General features: G+C 44.8%; 1 protein-coding gene across 1 annotated transcript; it reads left to right on the top strand.

The window, feature by feature from the left end:
- The first annotated feature begins 21,143 nt into the window (after positions 1–21,143).
- Positions 21,144–21,923, top strand: LOC126249519 (uncharacterized). Its single transcript, XM_049951172.1, has one exon. The coding sequence runs from the start codon at positions 21,144–21,146 to the stop codon at positions 21,921–21,923; it is 780 nt and encodes a 259-aa protein (XP_049807129.1).
- Positions 21,924–22,280: the final 357 nt, after the last annotated feature.

The raw sequence follows: 22,280 nt of genomic DNA, 5'->3' as shown, positions 1-22,280 counted from the left end.
AAGGCAGTTAATGGGAGAGGCCTTACCCACACAATTTGATACAATTGAAATTCCACCCACCTCTCCTTCTGAAATTAGGAAGATAATAAACTCTCTCAAGAATAAAAGCTCTCATGGAATTGATGGACTTTCCAGCAGGATAATAAAAGCTTGTTCCCAAGAGATAAGTGGGATTCTTAGCCACATATGTAATAGCTCTCTGAAGCAGGGTATTTTCCCAGATAGACTGAAGGATGCCATTGTTAAACCACTGCATAAAAAAGGGGATATGTCTAATGTCAGCAACTACTGCCCAATCTCTCGTCTGACTGCCTTATCAAAAATTCTTGAAAACGTAATGTATTGTACAGTAGCTTCACACCTTTTCAAAAACAAACTTTTAACACAATGTCAGTTTGGTTTCCAGAAAGGTTTTTCAATGGAAAATGCTATATACACTTTCACTAAAGAAATATTAAATGCTATGAGTAACTGGAAGTCATCTGCTGGGATTTTTTTGTGATCTCTCAAAGGCTTTTGATTGCATAAATAATGGAATACTTCTAGATAAGCTCAAGTACTGTGGTATGAATGGGACTGTGCTCAAATGGTTTAAATCATACCTAACTGGAAGAGTGCTGAAAGTTGAAATAAGCAGTTCACATAATATGCAAAAAAACTGGTGATTTCTCAAACTGGGGAACAATCAAGAATGGGATGCCGCAAGATTCGGTCTTGGGTCCTCTGCTGTTCTTAATATATATTAATGACTTGCCATTCTATATTCACGAAGATGCAAAGCTGGTACTTTTTGCCAATGATACAAGTATAGCTATCACACCCAACAGACAAGAATTAACTGGTAAAATTGTAAATGATGTTTTTCAGAAAATCATTAAGTGGTTCTCTGCAAATGGGCTCTCATTAAACTTTGACAGAACACAGTATATACAGTTCCACACAGTAAATGGAATGACACCTTTAATAAATATAGACTTTGATCAGAAATCAGTAGCTAAGGCAGAATATTCAAAATTCCTAGGTGTATGCGTTGGTGAGGGGTTGAACTGGAAAATACACACTGAAGATCTGCTGAAACATTTGAGTTCAGCTACTTATGCTATTAGGGTCATTGCAAATTTTGGCGATATATATCTCAGTAAATTAGCTTACCATGCCTAGTTTCATTCTCTGCATTTGTATGGCATCATATTCTGGGGTAACTCATCATTGAGTAAAAGAGTGTTCATTGTACAAAAGCATGTAATCAGTACAATTGCTGGAGCTCATTCAAGATCATCCTGCAGACACTTATTTAAAGAGCTAGAGATCTTCACTGTAGCCTCACAATAGATATATTCACTTATGAAATTTGTTATTAACAATCCAAACGAATTCAAAAGTAATAGCAGTGTACATTGCTGCAACTCTAGGAGAAAGGATGATCTTCACTACTCAAGGTTAAATCTAACTTAGGCTCAGAAGGGGGTACATTATGCAGCCACAAAAGTCTTAGGTCACTTACCTAATAGCATCAAAAGCCTGACAGATAGCCATATAGCATTTAAAAGGAAATTAAAAGAATTTCTTAATGGCAACTCCTGCTACTCATTAGATGAATCTTTGGTTATAGTAAGTGGGTAATTTCCCCAACCCCCACAAAAAATTATAAATAAATGAATAAATATTAAGTGTTGTGTAATATTTTGCGTAATGTAATATCTTGTATAGACATCTTTTATTGACCTGACACGTTCCACATCATTACGAGGTGTCGTATTCATGATCTATGGAACAAGTACTAATCTAATCTGTATTATCCTGAGGTTATGGTGATATATATTATTTTTACAACAACATGCTGTAAATTCAAATACCTATACTATGTAACAACTGTATGTTGCATTATGAAGTACTGTACCATATATTGCCAAGTGCATCACCCGTAAGTGGCTTCTTGTACATGTAAATTGCAAATTCCTACTTGTTGTGCAAAAATTGTATAAAAATGCTATGACGTCTGCAAAACTCACCAGTTGGTTGCTATATGCAAAAAAATATAATAAATAAATAAATAAAATAAATAAATGCCGTGTTGCTAGGACCTCCCATTGGGTAGACCGTTCGCCAGGTGCAAGTCTTTCGAGTTGATGCCACTTTGGTGACTTGCGTGTCGATGGGGATGAAATGATGATGATAAGGACAACACAACACCCAGTCCCTGAGTGGAGAAAATCTCTGACCTAGATGGGAATCGAACCTGGGTTGTTAGGTATGACATTCCATAGTGTTGACCACTCAGCTTCCAGGGGCGGACGATGTTTTGTAAAACATAATATATGGGTACTGTTTATTGTATCAGTGTCATTAATGCACACAAATAACTAGTCCAGTTTGTTCCTTAGACCCATTATATTCGGATGAAAATTACATAGTTTGTCATTTCCTAAATTCTTTATTCTGATGTCACTGTTTTGTTGTAAATTGAAATTAGAGATTATAGGCAGTGTACCTGTAGATTTTTTAAATACGTTAGTTCTCAAACTGATGCTGGGTACCAAAAATACTGTATAGTTCTGTGTTTCCTGGTTCTTGTGCTTATTCTGCTTGCCTCTGTTACTGCTGGTGATCATCAGGTGGAGCAGGATTAGATTAGATTAGATTAGTACTTGTTCCATAGATCATGAATTTGAGACCTCGTAATGATGTGGAACGTGTCAGGTTAATAAAAGGTGTCTATACCAGATATTACATTACACAAAATATTACATGACACTTAATATTTTTAATTTTTTTTTTTTTAACTATATCCAAAAATTCATCTAATGGGTAGAAGGAGGACACGGCTTTGTACTGCTGTAGATTGTGGAGGGACTAAGACTGATGAAGCGTCTTGAGCCACTGCTGGAAAGCCAACAGTAGATGAAATTTCTGCCACTGCTGCTGGTGAATGCAAGAGGACAGCAGTTGTAGGTTTGATGGCTGCATTTTGAGATTCCACTGTTGCTGCACCTGAAGTTTGTGGTAATGTTCCTGTTGAGTAATCTGTTGTTTGCACAGGTTGAATTGAATTGAATTTTATTTGATCCTGTAAGATTACATTGTGTACAGTAAATGTACATGTAATATAGGACATGTCAAAGTAGTAACATTCATTATCACTTATTTTTCTACCCCCTTAGTTTACATTTTTACATAATTGATAATGAATAATAAGTTATACAAATTTAATGAAATAATTATTCTCCAACACTGTAAAACTCTTTTTCAATGAGATAGTCTATAAGTTTCTTTGGAAAGTCATTGTCAAGTACACTATCTTGCAGGTTTTTGGGCAGACTTCTTAGTAGTCTGATACCGGAGTACTGGGGTCCTTTTTCTAGCATTGCCAGTCGGTGGGGTGTGCTCTGTACTTCATTCTTCCTTCTTGTATTGGGGGTGTGTACACTAGCATTTGTAATCCGGTCCTCACTACCTTTTGTGATGTACATTATTGTTTTGTATATATACAATGATGAAAAAGTTAAGATACGTAACTTCTTGAAACAGTTTCTGCACGTTTCAGACGTCTTTCTTCTTACAATCGTCCTAATTGCTTTTTTTTTGTTAGTTAGTTAAGTGTTCCGTTGACCAATAGCATGGAAAAACCATTATGATGTGGAACGTATGAAATGCAAACAGAAATGCGCAAAGGAAACAAGGTTTTTTTGTCATTATAGTGTTATACCTAAATATTTCTATTATCTATCCCATTCCTTTAAATGGCGCACAATGCATATACTATATCTCCAGATTTATTTACTCATATTCAAGAATACATCTATAGTATAGAATGAGTTGTCAAGGAGGTATGATTTCAATTTGTTTTTGAAACTATACTACTGGGCATTAAAATTGCTACACCAAGAAGAAATGCAGATGATAAACGGGTATTAATTGGACAAATATATTATACTAGAACTGACATGTGATTAAATTTTCACACAATTTGGGTGCATAGATCCTGAGAAATCAGTACCCAGAACAACCACCTCTGGCCATAATAACGGCATTGATAACCTGGGCATTGAGTCAAACAGAGCTTGGATGGCGTGGACAGGTACAGCTGCCCATGCAGCTTCAACACAGTACCATAGTTCAACAAGAGTAGTGACTGGCATATTGTGATGAGCCAGTTGCTCGGCCACCATTGACCAGACGTTTTCAATTGGTGAGAGATCTGGAGAATGCACTGGCCAGGGCAGCAGTCGAACATTTTCTGTATCCACAAAGGCCCGTACAGGACCTGCAACATATGGTCGTGCATTATCCTGCTGAAATGTAGGGTTTCGCAGGGATCGAATGAAGGGTAGAGCCACGGGTCGTAACACATCTGAAATGTAACATCCACTGTTCAAAGTGCCGTCAATGCGAACAAGAGGTGACCGAGACGTGTAACCAATGGCACCCCATACCATCACGCCAGGTGATACACCAGTATGGTGATGATGAATACATGCTTTCCATGTACATTCACTGCGATGTCGCCAAACACGGATGCGACCATCATGATGCTGTAAACAGAACCTGGATTCATCTGAAAAAATGACGTTTTGCCATTCATGCACCCAGTTTCGTTGTTGAGTACACCATTGCAGGCACTCCTGTCTGTGATGCAGCGTCAAGGGTAACCACAGCCATGGTCTCCGAGCTGACAGTCCATGCTGTTGCAAACGTCGTTGAACTGTTCGTGCAGATGGTTTGTAGTCTTGCAAATGTCCCCATCTGTTGACTCAGGGATCGAGACGTGTCTGCGTGATCCATTACAGCCATGCACATAAGATGCCTGTCATCTCGACTGCTAGTGATATGAGGCCATTGGGATCCAGCACGGCGTTCCGTATTACCCTCCTGAACCCACCGATTCCATATTCTGCTAACAGTCATTGGATTTCGACCAACGCGAGCAGCAATGTCGCAATACGATAAACCGCAATCGCGATAGGCTACAATCCGACATTTATCAAAATCGGAAATGTGATAGTACACATTTCTCCTCCTTACACGAGGCATCACAACAATGTTTCACCAGGCAACGCCGGTCAACTGCTGTTTGTGTACGAGAAATCGGTTGAAAACTTTCCACATGTCAGCACATTGTAGGTGTCGCCACTGGTGCCAACCTGGTGTGAATGCTCTGAAAAGCTAATCATTTGCATATCACAGCATCTTCTTCCTGTTGGTTAAATTTCGCGTCTGTGGCACATCATCTTCGTGGTGTAGCAATTTTAATGGCCAGTAGTGTATTACTGCTGTCTGTCAGACATTTTATTTCATCTGGTAATTTATCAAAAAGTTTTGTAGTAGCATATTTTACCCCTTTTTTATATGTGAACACTCGTTTTGTCTTTTGTTTGTTTCAGTTTCCCCACACAGTCACTCCATACTGTAAGTATGGTTCGAAAAGTTCATGATGCACTTTACACACAAGGTCCTTGTCTGAATGCTGTGATAGCTGCATCATTAAGAATATGACAGAGCTCAGTTTCTTTAGACATTATTAATATGATTTTTCCATTTCAGTTCATTATCCACAAGAATACCTAAGAATCTAGCAGATTCTGCTTCCTCCAGCCTTGTTCCATCAGCCTCTAAATCCATGTCTCCTTGTTTTTAAACACTGCATACATAGTCTTTTTTAGATTTATAACCAGGTATGGTTGGATCTTCAATACTTGTCACTGCTGGCAGTGTAAGTGGGATACTGGTTATTTTATTTGTTGATAGAACAGCTTTATCTTTACCCCTGCTATTTCAGTGCAGACCATGTTTTGTAAAATGCTTTCTCACAGAGTTGTCAACTGGTATGAAAGTTGCATTGGTAAATGATTACAAATTTTGCCTAATTGCATATGTGTTCATGATTCCAATAGTAACACACGATTTTTCTATGAAATCATGCCTCCCTGGAACAGCAACAACAAAAAAGGTAATCTGTGGGTTGTTTCAAAGTTTGTATCGTCTCTCTCCACTCACCACATTCATGCGCTTTCCACATGGCATTTTCAGTTGGTTCCCACCACACAAACAGATGACAAACTGTTGTTGTTGGTATTTATGGCAGCTTCATTGACATTATATGTGTGACTTTCTTGTGTGGTACCCATACTAGGGAACTGTGGACAGTTGTTGTTTTACTAACTGCCTGATTCTGGGTTGTCAGCAGTCATAGCATATCTCTTGCATTCAAATTCTTTATTAATGCATTTCTGTGGAAGACTATGCTTTGTGTGACTTACACATTACTTACTTCATGCTGTCAGATCAGTGTGACAATATTCTCATATGTGTGTGCACAACTCTTGCTGCATGCAGTGCAATGAGTACATGTCATATTATTTGAGTATTTCGCCTTGTTTCTGTCTAGTGGATTATGAAAATTATTTCATTTTGTTCTCGGTGTTACATTAATTTGTTAAGTTTGATACTTGTGTAGTTAACTGAGAAAAGTCAGAGTTATTGTGATCGTTTCTCAGCTTTGGTTATTGATAATAACTTGAGACCAGTGCCTATGAGTTTAATTTGTACACCACAGCAGTGAAGATGATCACTATGTGATTGAAAATCGATTTTGCTGACCTTACTTTTAATTTAAAGTCAGATTCTATTCCTTCCACTTGAAAATGATTGGGAACTGTTTAATGTGAGTGAAGACGTGACTCTATTTTTACATTTTTTGCATTTTTGGCGAATGAATAAATAAGGATACAATTGTGATTGTAGCCACTAACCCTCACAGGTAATCCAACACTGAAACTGTCACTAACTCAGCTTTTACAATTATGAGGTCAGCAGACCCAGCAGTTGCTCCAAGGTGTTACTCAAGTGATTCAACTACAATTTACAGCAGCAGCATCACAACAAGCAATGTCCATGCCAGCACCCACATTCAGAGGATCTGATGGCCAGCGGGGCAGCTGGGCTGAGTACTGTACAGAAATGGAGGCACACTAAGCTCCAGCACCACTAACTCTAACCCCCCCCCCCTCCCCAGCATAATTGGCTCCAGCTCCAGAACCACTGGCTAAAATGCTGCCAGCATCTCCTCCATCAGTCCTCATACCATAGGCAAATGCAAAGCCCCTCTCCATTGGACCCTCTTCCTTGCTTGCTGTGCTCTTGACATCCATTCATTCCACGAATACACCCTCTCCATGCAATGGCGGAATCACCCCACTCTCTTCTGACTCCGCTGATCACATCTTGTTACCTGCTGACATGTTGACTTCAGTTACACCTTCCTTTCTGCCCGTTTCTGATGCTCAGCCCACATCCCCAGCACCTTGTTTCCTCTCCTAGGCCTCTTCATTTTCAAGTGTGGATAATATTCCTGCTTTCTTCTCCAACAGGTGATTTCACAGCATGTGTCATGCCTTCTGCAGGATCCTACCCTGTGCTGCCCCATACTGATTGCTACCCCTAGACGTCAGGGTCACGGACGTCTCCTGCAACTTCAAGGGCCTTTCACTCCACACAGAGTGCCCGCCTTTTCACATGTGGACATGCCCCACGGAAATCCTACCAGTCTTCCCCGGAACTCCTGTTCTCCAGTCTTCAAAATTTTGCTGCAAAGACTGTCTACAGCATTTCACACCACCTTCATTTGCCCTTCCTCAGTAATGATTCTGCATATTTCTTCTTTCCAGGTTGAGTCCTCCCCAACCTCAGATGAGTGGAGCTCCCTTTTTTCATGACCACCTTCACATCACAGACCTTCAGCCTCGCTTTCAACACCAAGTCTCAATTGCCACTGTCACCCATTTCTGGATCCACTGTGCTGCTCCAGAATGCCTCCTCTCTATGGGAAGTGTCTCTGCTCCACAATGGTCCCTCCATCTCCCCCTTGAGGAAGAAGGGGTGCAGTATCCTTTGCTGTCAGTTATGTCACAGCCATTGACCACAGTCAAAAGAGTAATGTATCTTTGGCTGTCACTTATATTACAGCTGCTGGCCACAGAGTGAGATAGCCCTTCCATCTCTTTAGGAAAGAGGAATGCTCTACACTTAGTGGCCTATGATACAGCCACCAGCCATGTAGTGGTGTAACATGGGTCAGTGGTGTACCATGGGTTGCCACCCTCCAGTATGTCAGCAACGTAACTGTGGAAGATCACACCTCCAGCAGCATCACAGCACCTGGCAGTGCTACACTCACCAAATGTAGTGCTGCTATTGTCAGTACCATCTTGCTTTCGTGAGTCATGTACCACGATTGTGTTTTCCCACTGTCCTTCCACCAGATGGCTTTATAGGACACTGCCTGGCCACTCTTCAGGAAGTTGGCATTGGCAGTTCACACTTCACACCATGTCAAGTGGTCCTTTAATCAGAGTGCCATTTGCCAAGTGTGCAGTACACTCCAGGCTATACATCAGCCACACCCTTGGCCCACCTACTGGAGATCACTGCCTCACATACTGCATCTAAACTGATGAGTCATCGCAAGTGGTTCAGTCATGAATTACGTCCACATACGCACATTTTCCAGCAATGTAAGAGATACTTTTTAGGGCAGATCAATGCAACGTGGCTGACTATGGCTAGCATAAATTACATGGCTCTTTCCTTCTAAGAAACTAGTACTGTATTTGATCAGAAGATTAATAACGTTCCATTATCCTTTGGCTACCTGGGGATTTCTATTTATCAGTAGCGTACATAAACCATACAAGACATTTTAGTTAGAGTGGTGTTGGCTAACATGCTTAGTGAATATGGAAACACAATTTATCATTCTAATATGCACTGACTTAGCTGAGGATAAGTTCTTTAAATATTTTTCAACATACTGGTACATTTGGAAACAAATAATTTTTTCCCAAAGAAAGACAGGCCCAATGATGAACTTTCCAATTTAAGATGAGTATGTGACCTTACTTGTCACTAGAATGACCTCAATTTAGAACTACAAGGAGATGGAAAATTTGTTAAATCTACTCAGATGTAAAAGCATTTGACAACAAAATCAAAAATTTAATGGCCATCTCAAGAACAAAAATTTAGGGTACCTTCTGACTTGTTTGATTCTTTCTGCAGAACTTAATGATTAAAAAAGTAGTTTTTCTGGTAAGAAATGTGTTCAGGCAATACAAGTAATTGAAGTGGATGTCCTGAAAGTTCCAGAAAATTTATACAGATGGAGGTAATGGAGCTACAAAGACTTATTTAATAAAAATATTACAATTTTAGCTTATGCAGGTCTTCCAAAGCCCTTTCTCAAACTAAAAACGTTTGCACCCAGCACACTCCACAGTCTTTGGCAGCATTTCGGCTTGCAAGAAAATTTTTTCTCAAAGAAAAGAATTACATTCAAATTGCTAGCAAGACCTCAGATAAGAAATTGCATCAATTTTTTAAAATTAGTGTAGCCAACATTAAAGCTGATATTGTTGAGAGGTATCCAAGATGCCAGCCCCAACAACTCACTGACTACACTTGCCAGATTATCTGTTCTTTTTCTGTTATATGTCACCACCACGAATATTTCAATCTGCAGGAGAGTATGTGATGTTTTGAAACTTCCTGACAAATTAAATTGTGTAGCAGGCCTGTTTTTAAAATCAGAAACTTGTCATTTACAGCCAGTGCTTTTACCAACTGAACCACCCAGGCATGACACATGAACTCCTTTACAGCATCACTTCTGGCAGTATATGTCTTCTTTCTTCCAGCAAAATATGCAGGTGAGCTTAGGCAAAGTTTGGAAACTAGGAGAGAATAGCTGGCAAAATGGAAACTGTGAGAGCAGATCATGAGACATGCCTGGATAGCTCAGATGGTAAAAGAGCATTGCAGGCAAAAGCCAAGGTTATCTTTTATAGTCCTGACCCACTATAACATTCTCACCTGGCAGGAAATTGCATACCCTGGCTGTACAACTGAGGTCTTTTATTGTTTAAATAGATACAGCAGTCTATATTTCTACATCTACATCTACACTCCACAAGTCACCTTGCATCATGTGGCAGGTTGTACTCTGTGTGCCACTGTTACTTCCCCCTTTTCTTTTTGAGTCACAAATGATTCCCTGGAAGAATAATGACTGCTAAGACTGTGTGGTCTCGAATCTCTCTAATTTTATCTTTGTGGTCTTTTTGTGAGATACAGATAGGAGGAAGCACTATATTTGCTGACTATTCTAGGAACGTATACTCATAGAATTTTAACAGTAGGCCACAGAATGATGAAAAATGTCTCTCTCACACCAAATGCAACTGGAGTTGGTTGATCATCTCTATTACATTATCATTCCTAATAAGTGAACCTTTAATGAAATGTGTTCCTCTTCTTTGGAACTTCTCTATTTTATCTGTCAATCCTATTTGGTTTGGATCCCATACTGATGAGCAACATTCAAGTACTGGTCAAAAGAAAGTTTTGTAGGCCCCTCCAAAGACCTGAGGTGGATGCTCGGGTCAGTTACACCAAACAACACCTTATTCTCAGGAGTTCATTTATTCACCTCTTTACACAAGCAAGGCTTACAAAGAACTGGATGGCGGACCTGCACGAAGATAATGTTTAGCTTAGTTCAAAGATGATACTCAGATCGATACTGGTGTCGACCTCATTGGCACCACATAGCCCCCCCCCCTCCCCCGGCAGTATGGAGTATTCTTGAGAGGCCTGGGGGGAGTGACTATGGCATCGGCAGGGGTGGTCCGCGGGAGTCGAACCACGGTCAGCTCAACAGCGTCGTCGGGTAGCTGTGTGGGTAGATGTCATGAAGGAAGGTCCAGCTACCAAATCTGGAAGTCGTCGAAGCGCACTGGGCATCGTACTAGATGTGCTGGTCGTGCGGCGACAGGTAGGCCGGCGGTTTGCGGGAGGAATGGAGCGACGGTGACAATGTCTCCAGTGGGTGTGGCAAACACACGAAGCATGTCCAGGTCGACATTGGGCGGGAGGGAAACACATTTCACCAGGTGACAGGGAAAGGTAGAGGTTGTGTCATGAGCACCGGATGAAGGGAAACACAACAAACAGTGTATCATCATGTAGTATTATAGAGAGGTCGTGGATTATGTCAGGAGGAACAGGCACAAACACCTTGACCGAGGACATGTTCAAGATGCGGGGGGGGGGGGGGGGGGGGCTGGGAAACCTCGACAGGGCGAGGCAGGCGAAGGGCGAGAGGTCAAATGGACCAGCGAAGGGCCCGGCGGCGAGCGCATGATCGTAGGTAAGCTCGACGTGGGGATCATGTGGTCACTCGATGGAGTGCATGAGACCGGAGTAGGGAGCGAGGTTGGAGGAGAGCTTGACGAATGGAGCTAGAGGTCGCTTGACTGAGTGTGTAAGTCTTACCTGGAGGGAGTGGTCGGAGCGTCGTGAGCCACAACACTGACTGGCGTGGTCGTGGCCGGAAGAGGGGTAGAAGAAGGCTCCACATGAGCAGGCTTAAGTCTGTTGATAGAGACTGTGGCAGCGGAATCTTTTATCTGGATGTCATAGGTGTTGGCTGAGCGCCAGAGAACTCGGTACGGGCCGGTATATGGAGGTTGGATGGGAGCACGGGCAGTGTCATCTCAGAGCATGACATACTCGCAATTGTCCAGAGATTTTGGGACGTGAACCTTCGGGCAGGAGTGCCAGGCAGGCAGAGGGATATAGAGGGTGATGAAGTGGTGTCTGACCTGGCCCACAAAGGAAGGTAAGTCAGACTGAGGGAGAGAAGCGGAAGAGCTCACGAGTTCGCCAGGGAGAACAATGTTCTGGCCGTAGACGAACTCGCCTATTGTGCCCTTGAGGTCTTCCTTATACATCTCACGAATGCCGAGTAATGCAAGGGGAAGGGCCTCCATCCATAGAGAGTCGTGGCATCGAAGAGCCGCCTTGAAAGTGCGGTGCCAACGCTCAACTAGCCTGTTACTTTGTGGGTGATATGCTGTGGTGTGGATGTGCCGGATGACGCAGATGTTACAAATCTCGTTGAACAGCGCCAACTCAAATTGTCTGCCCTGGTCAGTCGTGACGATAGCTGGACATCCGAAACGCAATACCCACGACTCGACGAAAGCCTGAGCAACAGTTCCTGCCGTAATATTGGGGAGGGGGACAGCGTCGACCCAGCGAGTTGTTCCGTCGATAGACGAGAGGACATAACGAAAGCCGTTAGAGGTGGGGGGGGGGGGGGGGAGGGCGGGGGGTAGGCCAACAATGTGAATATGAATATGCTGGAAAGGCCCAGGAGGGATCGAAAAGGCTCTGAGTGGGGTGTGACGTGTGCTTATGTACTTTGCAGCGTTTTCACGCAACGCAGGAGCGTGCCCATTGCTGGCAGTCCTTGTTGACATTTTTACACACAAAGCATTCCGCAACGAGGTGGGCAGACACACGAACACCGGGGTGGGCTAAATTATACAGTGCGTTGAAAACAGATCGACAGAGCGTGGTTGGGATGAGGGGGCGTAACATCCCCGTACCGTTGTCGCATTATATCTCACCTGAAATGCCAGGCAAGTTGGTGCGGATGAAGTGTAGTGAAGAGGTAGAGTCCAAAATCAGGTCTTCTGTGGCCTCGTTGGCGGGTTGGAAGTTACGCAGTTGAGGGAGGTCTAGCAGAGAATGAATGGCATCGACTCGTTTAAGGAAATCAGCAACTATATTGTCAGCACCCTTTGTGTGTCTGACATCCGTGGTGAACTGAGATATGAAGTCCATGTATCCGAAGCGGCGCGGAGGCAGGTCAGCTGCCGGGTTTGTAGTGGCCGCAGCCAGGGGTTTGTGGTCCGTTAAAACATAGAAAGGGTGTCCCTCAATGTCAGTCGTAATTGCTTGATCGCTTCATAAACCGTGAGCTACTCCCTGTCACATGCAGAATATTTCCGTTGTGTGTTGGTGTGCTTGTGCAAGAACATCGATTGTCTGGCTAAGGACAGCGCCGATGACAGTATTGCTCGCATCTGTGGTGATGAAAAGCTGCGCATTGGGATGAGGATGCGCGATGGTGCGGCCTCGGCAAGAAGATTTTTGAGGGCAGTGAAAGAGTCAGTCATAGCAGGGGTCCATGGAACGGGCCGAGATCCAAAAGTGTGAGTGCATGCCAAGGCGTCCATCAGTGGAGCCTGAATCTCAGCAGCCTGAGGTAGATGTCGGCGATAATAATTAACCGTCCCCAGAAAGCACCGGAGCTCTTTGAATGACGCAGGTCTGGGTAGGTTTAGTATTGTTTGTTCTTTCTCAGGGGGCAGTGAGATGACGTTGGCAGAGACCTGAAAACCAAGAAAAGTGACAGCGGGTCAATGTAGCTGCAATTTGTACTGGTTGGTCTTGATAACTGCTGCTGCGAGAGTGTTCATAGCAGTTTGCACGTGTAGAATGTTGTCCTCGACAGAGGAGCTGAACACAAGAATGTCATCGAGGTATGCAAAGCAGAATTTCAGGTCGAATAGCACTTCGTTGATGAAGCGTTCCAGGTCTGGGTTGCGGTTTTCAGACCGAAGGGCATGAATCGAAACTGAAATAACCCGACTGAGGTGCTGATTGCTGTCTTCTGGATGTCTTCAGCTGCCATGGGAATCTGGTGGTAGGCCCGTTTGCAATCAATGACCGAGAATGTGGTTGCACCTGCGAGGAAACTAGTAAAGTCGGCAATGCTGGGTATGGGGTAGGTGTCCATAACTGTTCGTGCATTTAGTCGACGGTAGTCTCTGCACATGCGCCAGGACCCATCTTTCTTGGGTGTCATATGAATGCGCGTAGACCAGCTACTGGCAGAGGGTTCAATGATGCCGGAGCTTAGATGTTCAGAAATCTGCTTTTTAAGGTCGGAGAGGTGCTCGGGATAAAGTCGACTTGGTTTATTGGAGATCGGGGGGGCCTGGCGTAAGGCGAAGCTTGTGAACCGTGTGGTTGATGATGACGGAAATGTTGCCAGCGGCATGGGAGACGGTTTGTTTACAATGTGTGGTGGGCAGGGCAGGCGAGGCATGGTCGTGGTGTTCAGAGCCACTCGGCAGATCCGACGGGAGCTGAGGCGGCAAAGTGTCCCAGGAGTCAACATAACAAGATGGCCGCCCAAAGCAGTGGCACCTCGGTCAGGTGAGCTCGGTAGAGCTCGTGAAGCATTGGTGAATCTATTGTCCGAGCTAGGCGCGAGTGCACTGTTCGTGTTGTCAGTGGCAGTCGCACGACGGCACACAAGAGCCGAAGTTGCTTAGTTTGAGGTGCTGTGCACGAAGGCAGGGGTAGGAACTGTCAGTTCAGGAACACGTGACACTCGTCGCACATGTGCACTTGTGTCCGGCCGAGTGTCAAATGCTGCCGTGTTAGGGGGGTGTGGTCCTGTGGAACTGTCAGTACACGTTATGGTAGACTTGATAGCACAGTTTCGAGGGGTAGCGGGAGGTAAGCACACGGAGGCTCGGTTGCTGGGACTACAAGCAGATTCGGCGCACTTACTGACTTTGCTTTGTCCTTACTGCAGTGTCTGTAATTCCTTTGCTACATCAGAGAGCTGGAGCTGAGTTACATGGAGACGGAGGGAGAGGTCGAAGTTTTCCTTGCGTAGGCGAGCGACGTTTTCAAGCTCGACAAGGCACTTGTGCATTGTTTCTTGTAATGTCGTCAACAGAGACGAGCATGTACGGATGAGATGAGCCCGGACCGACGTGTCACAGGGGGAGTTTGCATAATGTAGCACAGGGGAAGTGAGTTTTGGACGGGTGATGAAACACGGTGTTTCGGAATAGGTCCGGTGAAAGTTTGTGGTGTCACAAGAAGTCAATGCCTAGAATAGGTTCCTCAATATCACACACTAAAAAAGTCCACTCGAGTTTGCAGTTTGTGGAGAGTGAGACAGCGTGGGAGATTGAACCTCGGCATCGTAGTTTAGTTGAATTGACGGCTTGCAGTGAAGTATGATGAGGGACATGTGCAGCAGCGAAACATCGGCGCCTGTGTCCACTAGGAACAAGTATCCCAATGAAATGTCTTTAATATAAAGTTGTCTGTAACTATCCGAATGGCCCTGGACAGAATGGAGCACTGGGGGGGGGGGGGGGGGGGTGCCTGTCATGTTTTGCACAGGAGGTTGCACCCGGACCTACCTGCGATTGGTGTTTGGGAAGCAGCAGGGTGGTCTACAGTTCCGTGCCGCCTCACCAAACCGTGTGTGGAAGTAACAGTATGGGTAGTGTGGTAGCATTTCCAGCAGGAAAGTTTGTTGCCAGAGGCAGTGGCTGAGAATCCGTGGCTGCAGCAGGTTCGGTTGCAGGAGGTGGCGTGACCGTGGTCAGAGCCGGTGACATCCCAGTAGCTTGTTTACTGTGTCCCAGAGGGAGTGGAACAGTCGATACAGTACGGCCCAGCCACATCCTGCCGCAGGACGAAGAGCCAGAAGCTGAGACTTGCCAGGTAGGCAGAGGCTGGCGAAATAGAGCAGTGATGCATCATGTCGTTTGTTAACAATTGTCAATCGTTGCTCGACAGGTTCAGGAGACCTCTGAGCCAGAGCAAAGTGGATGTGAGGAGGTAGTTTATCTGACCAGAAGGCGAGGAGAGCTGTGTCAGAGAGCAGATGTCGCTGACCAGGGTCCATAGCCGTCTCCAGAGTTGTGAAGGTTTGTTGTTGCCTAGTTGCTCGACGTGGAGCACTTGCTGTATTGCTGTTTCAGTTGAGTGCGCAAGGCGACGTAGAACAGTCTTTTTGGCTAGAGTGTACCGGGTAGATGAGTCCGGAGCGTCGACCAGGTCAGCAATAAAGTCCTCCTGGTTGTGCAGGTGGGTGATAAGGCACAGAAATCTGATTGATTCATCGAGTTGAACACTTTGTCCATAATTTTGAACCAGGTTGTTGCCCTGTCGGGATTGAACGGCGGCAGCGTCGGTAAGCGTTGTAGAATGTTCGGAAGAAAAGGTTGCGTTGAATTCGTCAGGGCACTGCCTGAAACGAGCTGCTGTTGCATCAGTATTCCAGGAGAGTGTGTCTCCAGGGTATGTGTCGACGACGGCTGGTCAGGTGGCAGCGTGAAGGTGACGCATTGTGGTTGAGCATGATATGTCGCGACACGGAAGGCCGACTCGGGTGAGACACCGTATTGAGTCGATTGCGGTTGCGTAAGTTCGACACGTTGCAGGTGTGTTCGGATTGACGTGTCGTGGAAGACTGACGCGGATGAGGCACTGAGATGTGCCAAGAACGATAGCGGAAGCTCGACTGGAGACTGCGCGGGGGCGACAGGTGAGAAAAAGTTCAAGCGAAGTTCAAAGCGGAAAGCTCGACGTATGATCAGAGCCGGAGCCACCTGTGTTGCAGGGAGGCTGCGGAGGTGCGGGCTGTCCAGAAGCACAGTGTGGGAAATGATGTCGAACATGGGACGGGGTGTGTGAATGTTCACTGTTCATAGTCCCTCCACTCAAAATGGTGTGCGGATAAGGTGAATGTCATGGCACAAAACACTGAGGAGTAGCAGGTGGGTCAGGCACAGACAACAAGTAAGTGTACCTGTTCAGGACAAGGTATCGAAGTAGGAAGGCATGTGCTGATGCCGAACCATGGCAGGCACGGGTGTGGTCAGGTTGACCTGTGAACAAAGCAGTTCCAGCTACGTGGCAGGAATCCGCATGGTACTGCACGGATTGCAGCGTGGCAAACCGTTGTCCTGGTGGTGGTAGGTTATCCAACAAAGAATTTGTAGAAATTGGCATTGATCCTGCACTCCACGGAGATCCGTAAGAGGTAACTGCACCATCAGTGAGGGAGGGCACATGTGGTGGGAACAAAGTCGTTTGATAGCCGGAGCCATGCGCACTCCTAACCTCACTTATTGTTCCAGGCTGGAAAACGTCCGGCGAAATCGGCGCAATCGTCGAGTGAGAGGCATCGTGTTGTAGTCCTGGCGGGTGTACATCACCTGCAACACGATGCATGTCGATCACAAAACCCGCTGTTACGCGTTGGTCCGAAGTCATTGTTCGAATGTTGTGTTAATGTGATACACGCGAAAATAACTGACGCGGAGGCTGCGGACACCACAGTAAAACGGCGAAAACGGAAGACGTTACAACTCGGGGTCACCAGTGAAGTGGATGCTCGGGTCAGTTACACCAAACAACACCTTATTATCAGGAGTTCATTTCTCTTTACACAAGCAAGGCTTACAAAGAACTCGATGGCGGAACTGCACAAAGATAATGTTTAGCTTAGTTCAAAGACGATACTCAGATCGATACTGGTGTCGATCTCATCAGCGCCACAGACCTATGGTACACTGCTGCTTAAAGAGGTGCAAGTTCTTTTGCATACTCTACGTAGAATCATACGGGAATCCCATTAGGTTCAATGACCTTCCCTCTGGTGTGCAATTTCAGTTGCTTTTCTATCCTGTGGTCACTTATTTACTTATTTCAATATCGGCCATATTGATGTTTGTGTGTTGATTTGGTATGATGTCACGTGTGCTGGACTGCTTTTGAAGTTGCTCGTCAATATTTTATAATGTTTTAGTCTTCAGCTACTTATTTTAAAATTTATTAGTGTTAATATTTGCTGTAAAAGTACCTTATCAGTGGATTGTTATTAATCTCAGTCCTTCTACTTGTTTTACTGGCTCGAGTGGTCTGTTATTCGTGAGTGCACTTTGGTCGTTCATCCAAGCCTCATGCCTCAATAGTGTGTTTACATTTTGCGGCATGCAGTTGGGGCTGTAGCGGGTATAAAGTTAAGTACTGACAAAGTTATTGTGCACTGTGATACTGTTATTAAATTTAATAGTTTTCAGCGGTGTTTTGTGCTGTTTGTGGTGAAATAACGAGTTAATAATCTTTTGGAAACATTCGCTGGCTGTGTTTTTTAGAGTTTTCTGTGCATTGATGTCATTTATTAAATTTCGTGTTTTAGTTTTCGGCTGACATTACTTGTTGTTTCTAGTGAAATATTTCAGTAAAATTTTCATTCAGTATTTTAACTTCGTTGAGTGTTCCGGTCGCCACTTGAATTTTTGGTTTTAGCTAATAATTTTGTGAAGTTTTTTTGGTATTGGTATTAGCTGTGGTAGAGAAGTATTCATACAAGTAGTTGCTTTCTTAGTGGACAGAGAATTTTGAGACTACTATTGTTAGTTCTATAAATAGTTCTACTGGTGTAACTGGACTTGTAACACAGATGTATAGTTTTTTCAGTAACTGTAAAATTTTACCATGAGTGAGAAGTGTGGGCACTGTCATAGGTTTGTGAGTAGTGGGTTAGGTGTGGGATTTGTTCAAAGTATTTTCACTGGGGAGGGGGTGGGGGGAATGCAGTGGGGAAGTCAGTGGGCATTCTATTGAGATCATCTCTTGGGAATGCAGAATCTGTAGTAGAAATAAGTAGACAAAGTACCAGGGGCGTAAGATATGTGCCCTTCAGGTGAAGTTACAATGCACAAAGGAGGAACTAGATAGGTTGAGGAGGGTGGAGGATGGTAGGGAATGGGAACTGGCAGTTGGCAAGAAGGCAGCTAGGAGGAAGACAGTGAGAATTGAGTGGAGAGGAGCCTCTTGTAGCTGTAGATGTAGGGAACATGCAGCCATTCCCAGCAGTTAGGAGGCCTAGGTTAGGTGCAAAGTTTAACAGAAAGAAGAAGGTTCTGCTGATAGGTAGTTCGCACGGTAGAGGTGTGGGCCAGCAGTTGCAGGAAGTGTTGGGGAGTGAGTACCAGGTCACCAGCAATGTGAAGTCTATTGCAAGGCTGACTCAGGTGACTGACAGCATAGGGGAGTTATGTAGGAATTTTATATAGGAGGATGATGTAGTGATAGTGGGTGGAGCAGGGAACAGTCTTGATAAGGATGGGGAATATGATGTAGGTGGTGACGTGGTAAAGATAGCTACTCAAACTGGTGGCACTAATGTGCATTTCGTGCAACTGTTTCAGCGTTGTGGTCGGCCTCGTCTTAATGCGGCTGTTAGGTGCATTAACGTGGGGTTGGAGAGGACGCTGATGGCAGAGGGCATGGTCACATTTCAGTGGTGCCGATTGGGTCTATCAGTAGGTCAGGTTTCACTAGGCATGGCCTGCACCTCAGCAGGTATGGGAAGGGGAGGCTGGAAAAGCTTATTATTATTATCTTTTTTAGATTGAAGTCAGCTGATAGGTATACCTGCTCAAAGGAAGGCCCTCTAACTAAGGGCTCACTTTCAGAGGATGTCTTGCATCAAACATGGCGGCTAGAGTAAAAGTTAAGCAGTGTCCTTCCAGAAAAACATAAATTTTGCCGTAAAAAAGAAATTGTGTGAAAATTGTAAGGACGAAATTACGAAACTGAATGAATGCATAACGAGCATACAGTTCATAATCGGCAGTTTGAAAACGGGTATTTCGAAAATACAACAAGAGAATAGTGAACTGAACATGCTAAAACTTGCGCGAGATAGTTCTTCCGTTACGGAAAAGTGGTCAAATGTAATAACAGGAAGATCAAAGTGCAAATTCGGAAAAATTGCGAAAGTTACGCAAGCTTTGTGCATAAAAACACATTTCAAGCACTTTCAACCACGTACAGTTCGCATGAACGATGGGATAAGCAAAAGGACACTGTGAATAAGGTAAGAGAAGAAAATTTATTGACGCAAAAAAGCGTGAATGAGGTCAATGTAAATGTGCCGACCAAAAATTGTGCTGAAGTGTTTAGTAAAACAATACAAAACGATTCGCACGTTGTGAACTGCAATAACAACAAACTGTTTGTATTTTCAGACAGCCATGGTCGTGGACTTGCGAGTAAACTAAAAGAAAGAACTAAAACATATTCGTGTGGTATAGTGAAACCGGGAGCCCCAATTAGGGAAATTAAAGAAATGACTCCATCCGCAGAGGCAAAAAATCTGCACGATAAAGACATCGTTGTACTTCTGGGAGGCGCAAACGACATCTACGTACAAAAATGAAACAGCGAGTGCAATGCGCGATCTTAAACAGTGTCTGAGGAACCTCACTCACACTAACGTAATAATGGTCAATGTTTCGTATCGCTATGATCTTGGAAGATGGTCATGTGCTAACAGGTAAATAAAAAGTGCCAACAATCAGTTTGCAAAAATCTGCAGACATTTTAAAAACATGAAATGCGTTGATATAAGCAATATGGGCCGTAGATTCAACACCCAACACGGACTTCACAAGAAAACACGGCAGTAGTGGCAGAACCAACATTTGAAGTGTCAGAAACCTAGCAGAATATTAAAGTACTGTGCTGCACATGTTAGCCCTGTATTTAGCCATATTTGTAATTTTTCCTTTAGCAGTGGTCAGTTTCCTGAATGATTAAAGTACTCAGTAGTAAAGCTGCTTTATACAAAGGGAGAAAGGGATAATGTAAACAATTTTATACCTATTTCTACGCCATCAGTGTTTGCTAAAGTTATTGAAAAGGCTGTGTATGTAAGGATAATTGATCATTTTATAACACACGATTTGCTATCAAATGTACAGTTCAGCTTTAGAAGTAATTCAACAACTTAAAATGCTATGTTGTCTTTTCTTTATGAGGTACTGGATGGGTTAAAGATGTGGGAGTGACAAGTCGATAGTCGACAAGACACTGAGAGATTCTCTTTACGAGCGGGGTTCTTTAACATATGTATCTATTGTGTTTGTGCGGTACAATAAAGGTGGTCGTTCACAGTATAAATTCCACACAAGTGTTTTCCTTTATGTAGTGAAATTACTATTACATAAGTGGTGACCCCGTAACTAAACAGTGTGACAGTAGGCAAGTTTCTTTAGATATTTTCCACGACGTCTCGTATCAACATGTCGTCTGCACAGAACCTTTTCCGCGACATCGACGGCGTCATCCAAAATATCAAGAAGGAGCTCGACACGATGCAGCAAAACCCTCAGTTCACAGTGCCACGGACGCCTACATCTCAAACCGACTTCGCCCACGACGTTACGTTTCCAACCGTGCCGCATGTGCCGGCGGGTCCCGCGCTGCCGCCACAGGATATTGCCTCGCACAACCAGCGCGCAGGACACGCCGATATCAGGCCAAAAGTGCTCCCGTTTTCATCACCCGCGTCGGTACCGCTCCCGTGAGTTTCGCACTTTCCGTTCGCCAGTGATCGTGGACCACCCGCGTCGCGGTTACAAATTCGGCCCCCGCCTTTCGTTCCCGAGCGTCCGGAAATTTGGTTCGCTATAATGGAGAACATTTTCGGGCAGCAACAAATAGTCGACGATTTTGAACAGTTCACGCTAGTGATATGCAACCTGGACCAACGTGCGTCGTCAGTGGTATCGGATATAATTATGCAACCCCCACCACAACGAGCCTACGCCACTCTCAAGACGGGTTTAATTTCGCGTTCTACAAAACCTGTGGACCAGCGGATAACACAGCTCCTGTACCACGAGAAACGCGGTGACTGGTTGCCTTCAGACTTTTACCGGCATTTACGTGCTATGGTGGACCCTTCCGTGTTCTCAGACACATTACTTTTGCTCATATGGCAACAGCAGTTACCTCCGCAGGTGGGCTTAACCTTAATTGCTTACGAGGGCCGGCCATTAAGCGAGTTGCTGCAAGTGGCCGATACAGCGCACTCCCTGTTCGACTCGCGCGCCACAGTGGCCGCTGCCGCAATCACCTCGGCCAACGACACTAGCCAAGCACGGGCGGAGCCGGTCGACGCGGCGCCTCCAGCTTGTGCTGCCACGACTGCACGACGAGCGCCGGACGCGACGGAAGATTTCCGATCTCTCCGCGCTGCCATTGATCAGCTGACCGCCCAGCTGCAGCGGCTAGAGCCACGCGTCGATGCGGCGGCTGACACACACACGCGTCGCCGCCAGCCGACGCGACCGCCGCGTCACGCAAATTACGGGACCGGTTATTACTGGTTCCACCAGCGCTTCGGCACGCAAGCTACGAAGTGTAAGGCGCCGTGCTCGCACGCAAACGCATCCCACGGCCTGCTTTAGGTGCAGCCAACCGTGACAACAAGCAACTGCGCCTAAACTCAGAGACGCATGGAAGGAGAACACCCCCATTTCAGCACGAGCCTACGTTATGCGGATCGACTTCTCCCACAGCTGTAAGGTACGCTGCTTCACAAAGACTTTTCTTTCCTGATCGCTCTACAGGATGGATGTTCTTGGTTGACACCGGCTCAGATGTCAGTACTCTGCCTGTAAATTTCTTCCTTTCAGACAAACGCACTGAAGAGACCACTTTGAAAGCAGTCAATGATTCAGTCATCCACACATATGGACAGAAAACACTGCCAGTGGACATTGGGCTACCAGAAAAATGCAACCGGACCTTCGTTATGGCCGATA

Source organism: Schistocerca nitens, chromosome 3, assembly GCF_023898315.1.
Source record: "Schistocerca nitens isolate TAMUIC-IGC-003100 chromosome 3, iqSchNite1.1, whole genome shotgun sequence".
NCBI lineage: Eukaryota > Metazoa > Arthropoda > Insecta > Orthoptera > Acrididae > Schistocerca > Schistocerca nitens.
Note: the sequence above shows the minus strand (reverse complement) of the source record. Positions and strands in the feature narration are given on the sequence as shown.